The following is a 10743-nucleotide window of genomic DNA, read 5'->3' as shown; positions in this document are numbered from 1 at the left end:
CTGTGGCGTCACCGAAACCCCCGATGAGCCGTCCTCCCACATGGCTCATCCTCTCATAACGTGTGCACCAGGGAGCCGATCCCCCATACTGGCCGACCGGTCTAATCCTCACTTGACCAGCCCTCTCGTTGTTTTTCCATTCTCTCTTTTCTTTTCCATACCAACAGGAGGCAACCCGGTCGTCTCCATCAAATCTAGATCATCAGGCGCTCACAACAGGAGGCCACCCTGCGGGCTGCGATCAAATCTAGATTATCAGGTGCGCCCAATAAAGAAGCCAACCTGTGGTTTTCCATATCATACAAACCACAATGGTAGGTACACACGGGGGCGCCGATCTCCCATTTACCCGGCCGACGGTCCAACCGTCCTCACAAACCCATGGTGACCCACTTCATCCCAACTCCACACAAACAAAGCACAGCAATATCACACACAATTAATCAAGTATTGCAATTAAATGCAAGCATATTAATCAATTAAACATCGTAATGCAATGCACAACTAGACATCCAATTTCAAATGCAAATAAATAAGTAAATAGTGTTAACAATAAACAACAATAATAAAATAAATAATAATAATAATAATAATGAACAAAATAATGAAAATAAATAAATGAATAATGGAATGCTTAAATGAATAATAATGACAATAAATAAACAATTAGAGTACTTTATTTATTATGTAACAAATAATAGAATTTATCTAAATAAACTTATTAATTATATTATTAATTACAACTAGTCTAAGTTCTATCGAAATTTCGGCAGCACCTCCCCTAAAAATTGGACTATCCACCTGTTTAGATAACACAGTATTATTATATATTTATCAATCAATACACACAGCCCATCCGTCGGGCAATCAATCAACTTAATTCCCATCCTCCTTCAATAGCAATGTCATAGCTAACAAACCATTTAAATTGTCTATCCATTATACATTACTTGTTTATATATATATATATATATATATATATATACATCCTTCTAATACAACACAAAAACTCAAATGGTTGATGCCAACTTGCAGAAATAAAAGTTTTCTAAGTCTAAATCATGGATTAAACATTAACTAACTATTCCTATCGAAATCAAATTTATAACTTCAATGTACTATACTAGGCTACAATTTTCCAAAAATAAATAAATTGAAATAATTGCTTGCCAAATCTAAAAGTCTAGACTTCATGATTAAATTTTCATATTTTACACACTAGCTAACTCACTACCCTACAAGAACTTCATTTACAACTTCAAATACCCATCCCAAACATTATGATTCAAAGAACCAACTAATTAATTGCTGCTAACTCAAGGAATTCAAAATTCTCTATTTAATACCCAAAATATATCCACCATTCTTTCATCATTACTAAAATTCTAGATTAGGCATTACAAACCAATGTTTCCATTAAGTTGCAATTTAGTAATCTCATCTCTCAAGTAATCCAATACACAGCTTAAACATATATACCAACCCCAACAAGTATAATTATCTACCTTTTAATTTCATCAGGTATACCAGCTTCTAAGAACCTTCAACAATATAAATATTTATCTTCTAAATCAATCCCAACGATAAAAAGCTATTTAACTGTAATTCATTGGGCTTAAACACTAAATTAGTTCATACACCCCATTACAGCCAATTATTTAAAAACTATTAAATCCTTGACTCCTATTCAAAGAGTAAATATCTAATTAGCACTTAAAATTTTCTAAAGTTCTAAACAAATAAATTAAACATATCCGGCTACCGCAAATACCACAGACTAATCAAATTTAATTATTTACAGAAGAGTAAAAATATTCTATTTAGATATAGACTATTCCGATAATCTTATTTCTTGTTATTTAATTAAATCTACTTATATATAATCCTATCTAAATAATTTAAATCTTATTATTTTATTGTACCTACTTTGATAATTAATCCACATAAATTTGCTAAGGTCACTAAATCTAAACTTCTACAGGTTTTTTTTTTTTTTTCAGCTATAACACCGAATTTCTAAAATTTGTGTCGAATAATTATTTGAAGGTCAATTGAATTCGGGTTGCAAAACTAACTGTATATTCGTAATCTACATAAAAAGGTCAACATTCTGCCATACCCATGCTCCGGTGACCGGAACAACCGCTGGCCGCCGGCATCGCCGCCATACAGGGTGGCGAGGGAGGCGGCAGTCCGGGATCAAGCAATTTCGACACTAATTTGCTTAATATTTCCATGAAAATTACAAATTCCTCTTCACTTTACACAAATCATGCCATTATCTAATGAAATCCCAAATTTTAATTTTTGACACCTTAACAAAATTTCTTCAAGGAATTTCCCTAAACCCCACAGTTAATTATCTATTGACACAAGAAAATCCAAGAAAGGAGGTTAGGGAGTCATGATCGGCTCACCTTGTTGATAGCGGTCGCCGGAAGGCCGGAGGAGAGGGAGTTGCCGAAGGAGGCAGCTTCGAGCTACGCCACTGCAAGGCCGTTCGGCGCGAAGAAAAGCGAGAGACGCGATTGGTGGCGTGAATGGAGTTGAGCGCCGCCTTGCTTTCCTCGCGTGGTGGCCGGAAACGAAGAGAGGAAAGGGGGAGAGGAGGTCGCGCGCTTGGTGCTGGCGCAAGGAAGAAGAAGGGAAAAAGAAAAGAAAAAAAAGAAAAAAAAAAAGAAAAGAAAGAAAAAAAAATCTTGGGGCTTCTAGACCATTCCGGTTCGATTCGAACCGGTTTGGTCTAATTCAATGATTCGGCTCAATTTGCTTGGTTTTCGAGTTTTTCGCTTGGTTTTCGAAAAATCAAATTGGTTAATGGGTCCAGTTTAGCAATAATAAAATACTAGCTGGTATAATCTCATTGGTTGAAAATAAAAAATTTAGTTTTTAAATGAAAATTCTACGAAATTAAATTTTCGGGTCGTTTCACCTTATTAGTGCCTTATAATTTATTTAATAAAAATTTAACACAAAGATAATTTTTTCGTTAAACCAAACATGTAACTAAAATTAAAATAATTAGAAAACCAATTGGAAACCCACAAACCAAAAGAAAATCCAAGCAAAGACCCTGAGTCGAAACAAACCAGCCCTGAATCGAATCAAATAAGCCTTAGACCTTAGCATGTTTCAGAAATAAGAAAATACCAAAAAAAATCCTCATCTCCCATTTTCCTTTCTCTCCCCATTGCGCCACAGCCCCTTCCCCATCCCCTTCTCGTTTTCCGATCGCCTGAAGCCAGCGTCTGTCCGCCTCACTGCCAACGTCGTCTCCTCACCATGCGTCTACGACTCCTCTTTCTCTCTCTCCCTTCGTTTCTGGTGAACGCAGCAGCTGCAGGAAACTTGCAAGTTTGTGATCGAGGAAATCGCGTCGCTCAGTTTGATGTAAATAAATGTAATCGATTAATATATCGTTAGAGAAGTTAAGTAATCATTTATATAAATTTTAATAATATAAATAAATTAAATAATTTATAAATTTTAATGGTATTGGTAGTTATTATTTTATATTAAAAAATTAAAATTTTTGTATTAAATTAAATTATGTTAAATATAATTGATTAATTATAGTATTGATAATATGATAAGTTGAAAATTTATACAACTCTTAATAAATTATTTATTCATGGATTTTAATGAAATAACGAGTTAATTATTTTTTATATTAATTGTAAAATAAATCAAATTAATGAATTTTATCACCTTTAATTTTATTTTTTTAACTTATCTCTATAAATTTTAATATTTTTAATCCATATTTCTGAACACGTACCTACGTACTAATTTTACTTGAATAATACAAAATCATGCTATATTTTTTTTTTACATATATCTTTATAATGTTTTTTAATAGCATAATAAAAAAAATTTCATTAAAAAATAAACTAAAAATTATATATATATTCTCTCATTTTACTTTTTTTTTTTTTTTAAATGTGCATGCGTGTATATATACGCATAGACTAACCTACTTGAACACAGAATTAGAAAAACTGAAGACTAGATTGTGAAAGGCAATACACAACAAAGTTTCAACGATCAAAATCTACAAAAAATTATCATTTTAATCAAGAACTGTCATGGTTAACCAAAACAGAAAGAACCATGAAACCCTAACTTTTCATCCAGATTATTAATAATTCAAATCCATACAGAAATAAAATTATCTTATCTAAAAAGCTCACCAAAAACTAATAGGCTGCCTATATTACAAAGAATAATATGTCATAAATCGCTTATGACAATATCATAATTTCTCCTCACTATCAGGTCAAATACTGCATAAAACTATAATAGAGTTCAAGCTCATACTCAACTGATAGAACAAAATAAAAGAATTAGTTATAACAATGACAATAGATACACATCTATGCATTATAAGCAGTTTTTCTTCTTCTTTAACATCTCTTTTTGCCAATAACCATATTGCAGATTCTCCATCACCCATCACTTTGAGGTTTATCGATCTCTTCATTCGAAGACTGCTGTGTCTTTTCTTCTACTCTCTCATCTAGTTCCTCCATAGCCTGACTACTTGTTAAGGAGCTTTCTGCTACATTTGTACGCATCCAAGCTTCGTATAGTTGCAAGACATATTCCAAATGCCATAGAACTTCCCCCATTGTAGGCCGAGTCTTTCCCTCATCGGCAAGACATTTTTCTGCTATCTCCCCAAACTTTTTCAATGACTCAGGACAGTAGTTTCCTCTTAGTCTTGGGTCTATTATAGTCTCGAGTGACCTCTGCCGCTGCCACCTCATTGCCCATTCTGCAAGATTGATCTGGTCTTTTGGCAATGTTGGATTTATGACAGCTCGAGCACAAACAACTTCGAACAACACTACTCCGAAAGAGTAAACATCAGATTTCTCAGTTAGCTGTTGTCGACGGAAATATTCAGGATCAAGATATCCAAAGCTTCCTTTCACTGCTGTACTGACATGAGTATGGTCCCAAGCTGGACCAGTTTTTGACAGCCCAAAATCAGACATTTTTGCTACAAAATTTTCATCAAGCAGGATGTTTGTTGTCTTAACATCCCTATGAATTATCCCTTGGTCAGCTCCTGTATGAAGATAATGAAGTCCCCGTGCAGCGCCAATACATGCTTCTACTCTCTGCTTCCACGACAATGGAGGGAGATTACTACCAAAAAGATGACTTCTAAGAGTCCCATTTGCCATGTACTCATAAACCAAGATCATCTCATTCTGATCTTCACAAAACCCAATCAAAGAGACCAGATGCCGGTGCCTGAGCTTCGAAAGCATCTCAATCTCTGTTTCAAATTCTGCTAGGCCTTGCTCAGATTGTGGATTCGCTCGCTTGATTGCTGCAAATGTTCCATCTTCGATCTCCCCTTTGTACACTTTGCCAAAGCCACCAACTCCAATCATCAAACTTTCATCAAAATTTTTCGTTGCAGCACGAATTTCAGCCAATGTAAATCGTTTGCCAATTCTAGTGGATGCAGTTGATCCATTTAAACTTTGAACTCCTCCCTTAGCATTTCCAATGCTATTTACAATAGAACCATGCAAGAAAAGCGGCCGCCACCCAGCAGTGTTGTCTTTGGTGTCACTCAATTTTTTTCTGCGAGCTCTGCAGAAGCAAAAGATGAGAGTACATATAACTGCAAGAATGAGAACAGAAACTGCACCTGCTCCAATTGCCACCCATAAACCGCGTGACTTTGAACTTTTTACAGAATTACCAGTTGTATCAAATCTCTCAATGTAGGCAAGATTCCCATTCCGGCTTAGCTTGAAGATCTCAAGCCCATTTAACAAAGCATCAGTTCCCGAAGCACCTGCTGCATTGTCAGGACCCAGTTGAATCCAGAGGGTGTCAATTTTCGAGGACAGCACATCAAAATAATCTTGATGATACACCTTGTTCTTCCCACCTGCTCGCACATAAACATCAAAATTATCGGCAGCCGACCTGTTGTTTATGTAGATCCTGAAAATCCTTTGGTTTGGCTTGTCATACTCCAGCTCACAGAAATGTAACCGCACTAAATAATCAAAATCGGGATCGACCTCAAATTTCCATGACATGTTAAACCTTTTCTCTAGTACTCCAGTGTTGGACATAGTTCTTGCTGTTTCATAAACAAGAAGAGGAGCCACCGAGGAATCGTTACTGGAAGCATAGGTGATGTCAGAACTATTATTGATTTCAGAACCAGCATTTTCTGTAATCATGTAACTAGAATCCATTTCCCACCTCCTCCAAAAATCCGAATCTTGATTAGGTTCGATCTCAGGACCCCCAACATTCAGCCTATACATAGTTTCAATCCCGCGTCTGCTCAAATTGAAATTTGCTTCATTTCCACCTACTTTATTGACAGTGTCAGCAAAAAGCTTATCTACCACAGGAACAACCTCTATGGCATTTATAAACCCAAATGACCCTTTAGAAGGCATGAACTCAAGCAGAAGCCTATCCAAATCAAATAGAATGTACTCTCTAACCAAAGAGAGAGAACTTGAATTGCTATTAGAGTTTTGAATGTATGAATTCTTCAGTGAAATCTCACCCGGAACATTGAACTCCGATACCAATTTCAGACCATTAGCCATGACAGCAAATGAAGATTCATTTACATTCTGGTTTTCCAAAGGAAATGGACAAAAATGAAGTCTAAGGAAGTAATTCCCTTGAATACCTTCAAATGTGCAGTTCATAGCATTAGTGAAAATTCGAGCAGTTGCATATAATGGCCCCAAGGTGGAATTACCACTTGCAGTAGTGGTGTTCGACACAGAAGAACCAAGAGTTACATTGCTACTAGGAGTCAAGTCACCAACCCATCTCCTGCCATCAACATTAACAGTTGTATTTGTTCCACAATTTATAAAAAATGATTTAGACTCAGCTTCTCCACTGCTAACTGAAATGAATATTATCACCAGCAATAGAATCCCCAATAGCTCTCCCTTCTGAATCTTCTCCATTACCACTTTCCCTCAAAAGCCAGAAGAGACTCTTCTATTCTATATATATGTATTTCGTTAAGAGAAATGCCAAAATCAAATAGGGTAACCAGAACCAATCAAAATTCAAGAATAAACAGTGCCTAATAAAATAAACGAAAATCTCTACTCTAAATTAAATCACCTAACTCCCGTATAGCAATTTAATCAAGAATTCTCATAAAAAGAAATATTAAATTACCTTCAAAAAATCAATATTGGCAATTGAACTCTCATTTCCAGAGGCAAGAAAGCTATGAACCAAGAAACCCATCTGCAGCCCTTTCTTGAATCATCCTATCACTTCCAATCAACACTCTCCAATTAATTTTCAGATCTGAACCAAAAAGAATTATACAAGAAATAGAAGAGGCACAAACAACACCACCAATAACAATAAAAAGATTGCAAGAAAGCAGTGGTGCTAGCTCAAAGCCAAAGAATGCAAGAAAAAGGCAAGTTTTTGAAGAAGATGGAGTTTATCAACATAAGCAAGAAAGAAGAACATGGGTTGTTGTTAGAAACAGATTAAGAATGTTCATTTAATCTTGCCACTTTTAGTTGTATTCTTTTGCAAAAGATACAAGAATCTGACATAATTTATTCTACAGTTCACTATAATCTTTTGTTAACTGTCTTGTATAGTAGGAAGGGGCATCAACTTACAGAAAAAAGAAAAAGAAAATACAACATCTTCTATAATACTATATTTTCTTGTTCTTTTTTTAATGTTAATTATAGCAGAGCAGAGATGGAGGTTCCATTATTTGTGAGGTGGGTCACATGCAATTGTCAAGAAGATGATGGGCAGTGAAGGAGAGTCCTACTGGCTGTTGATGATGCTGCAATTACAAAAACACCACTTATGTTTGAATAAATAATAAAGCTCTGACTTGTCTTTTCCTCGTCCGTACCAAAAGTACCCCTACTTAGGTCGTTTGTAGCTTCTGTCTTTAAGTAATATTATTATTATTGGTACGGTGATAATATCAAACAAATCCTACATGCCCATAGTACATGCCTCGTGTCCTCCTGTTTTTCACTTTTTTTTTGCCCTTTTTAGCCTTTTACAAAAGAAGGCGGTCCGATTATCAAATTTATATTCTAAACCTGCGGACGGAGCGAATTCATCGCTTCAATCAACGCTTTATTGATTTTATTTTTCTATTTTATTTTTATATAATATGCTATTTATCATTAATTACACTACTACTATTTTATCAGTATATAATATGCTTATTATTTATCGAAATAAGCAAAAAATTAGCAAAAAAATTAAACAAAATTACTATATTTTAACAATATTAATTACATTTTCTTAATTTGTGTGGAAGTTATTGTTTGACCCAAGGTATAATGGAAGGTTTTTAATAATCATTCATTAAGCTTCCATGAGTATTTATACACTGTACAAAGAGTAAATCCCTATAAAGTTGGAGATACAAATCAGGTACAGATTATATAATTCAAAAAGTACTATAACAGAACCTATGGAATAGTTCAACAAGAAATGAGTCAAGACTTTACACTATCACCTCCCCGCAAACGGAAGGGGGGGGGGGGAACAACCTTCAGTTTGAACTTAAGCTCAAGAAATCTTGTCTTCGACAGAGGCTTGGTCAACAAATCCGCGAGCTGATCCAACGTTGAAATATAGGACACTTGAAGTTGCTTATGACGAACTTGATCTCTGACGAAGTGGAAATCAAGTTCAAGGTGCTTGGATCGGGAGTGGAAGACAGGATTCGCAGCCAAATAAGTAGCAGACACGTTGTCACACCAGAGGCGAGGAGGAATGGCTGGGGTCTGCTGAAGTTCAGTGAGCAGACCACGCAACCAATACAACTCTGATGCAGCAGTGGCGAGAGCTCGGTATTCAGAGTCCGTACTGGAACGAGCCACTGTGTTCTGCTTCTTGGAACACCATGAGACCAGGTTCTCACCGTGAAAGACTGCATAAGCGGAGGTACTCTTTCGATCATGTTGGTCCCCGCCCCAGTCAGCATCACTATAGGCAACCAAGTGAGTATGAGACGAAGGCCGAATGAGCAATCCATGCGAAATTGTCCCACATAAATAACGCAAAATACGTTTAACCGCTTGCCAGTGGGAAACTGAAGGAGAATGCATGAATTGGGACATTTTGTTCACTGCCATTGTGATGTCAGGTCTCGTTAAAGCTAAATACTGCAACATACCGACAGTTTGCCGATATAAAGTAGGATCTTCGAAGGAATTGCCACTGTGTTGGTACAGATTAAGTTGAGGAGTGGCTGGCGTGGCAACAGCAGTTGCTTCATGCATATTAGTTTTTCGTAAGAGTTCCTGAATATATTTTGCCTGTGAAAGATGCAAACCGTCAGGGGAAAAAGTGGCCTCTACCCCGAGAAAATAATGAAGTTTACCAAGATCTTTAAGTGCTACTCTTGAACTAAGTTGATCAATTAACCGGCGGAGAAGCACTGAACTGGAACCAGTGATGATTAAATCATCTACATACACCAAACAGTAAGCAATGGCAGCATTATGGGAATATATGAACAAGCTGCTGTCCGCCTTAGAACCTTGGAAACCAATGTCCTGAAGAGCCTTTGAAAGACAAAAATACCAAGCCCGAGGGGCTTGTTTGAGGCCGTACAGAGACTTTTTTAGTGCACAAACATAATCAGATTTTGCTCTATCCACAAATCCTTGAGGTTGTTCCATGAATACCATTTCATCTAGAGTTCCATGCAAGAACGCATTGGAGACATCTAACTGACGAATGCTCCAATGATTATGGATAGCAATAGATAAAACCAAGCGAACCGTGGCTGGTTTAATGACTGGACTGAAGGTTTCGATGTAGTCAAGGCCTGGACGTTGGTGGAATCCTTTTGCAACCAACCGGGCTTTGTAGCGGTCAATAGTACCATCAGCTTTTGTTTTAACTCGATAAACCCACTTGCAACCAATAACATTGCGAGCCTGTGTTCGTGGCACAAGATCCCATGTCCCATTGGACATCAACGCATCAATTTCGGCAGACATGGCCTCCCTCCAGACAGAATGTTTCGCAGCTTCAGTATAGGATGATGGAGCTTCAATAGGAACAATTGCCTGATAAACTTTTGGCTTTAAACGGCCAGTCTGGGATCTGGTTACCATAGGATGTCGATGTGAGGTTGCTGGTGGTTGGGTTTCGGCACAAATTGGAGCAGGAGGAAGAGGAACAGTCGAATTGTCTGCGGCAGAGATAGTAGTAGGCATGGTAGGGGAATTAATGTGTGGCGGTGTCACAGGAATAGGAAAGCCAGAATTAGAATTAATGTTTGGAAGAAGTAAGGGTGGAACCGGCACAGCAGGTTGTGGTATAGAGGGTGGTTGAGGGACCAGTTTTTGTAATGGAGGTAAGAGAGGAAGTGCTGGTGGCGAACCGAGGATAGAGGAGGTGCCATCACTTTGCTTGAATGGGAAATCCTGCTCATCAAACAAAACATGACGCGAGTAAAACAATTTATTAGTAGACAAAGATAAACACTTGTATCCCTTATGGAGTAAACTATACCCAAGAAAGACGCATTTTGTGGACCGAGGCTGAAGTTTATTTGTAGTATAAGGTTTAATCCAAGGATAACAGGAACATCCAAAAACACGAAAGAATTTATAGTCAGGCAGACGACCAAAAACCTTTTGATACGGCGAGACATGATTTAGAAGAGGAGTGGGTAATCGATTAATAGTATAAACTGCAGAGGCGAAAGCATGATCCCAATAT

The 10743-nt window shown here is 36.9% G+C and overlaps 1 protein-coding gene across 1 annotated transcript; it reads right to left on the bottom strand.

The window, feature by feature from the left end:
* Positions 1-4111: 4111 nt before the first annotated feature.
* HERK2 (hercules receptor kinase 2) lies at positions 4112-7767 on the bottom strand. The gene is made up of 2 exons (XM_012220222.4): positions 7189-7767; positions 4112-7007 (listed from the first exon to the last, which is right to left on the bottom strand). The coding sequence occupies exon 2, from the start codon at positions 6966-6968 to the stop codon at positions 4446-4448; it is 2523 nt and encodes an 840-aa protein (XP_012075612.1). The 5' UTR covers positions 6969-7007; positions 7189-7767; the 3' UTR covers positions 4112-4445.
* Positions 7768-10743: the final 2976 nt, after the last annotated feature.

This window comes from Jatropha curcas, chromosome 10 (genome assembly GCF_041381405.1).
Source record: "Jatropha curcas cultivar XTBG-Jc1 chromosome 10, XTBG_Jcur_1.0, whole genome shotgun sequence".
NCBI classification, from domain to species: domain Eukaryota; kingdom Viridiplantae; phylum Streptophyta; class Magnoliopsida; order Malpighiales; family Euphorbiaceae; genus Jatropha; species Jatropha curcas.
The sequence above is the reverse complement of the archived record's forward strand: the minus strand, read 5'-3'. Positions and strand labels throughout refer to the sequence as shown.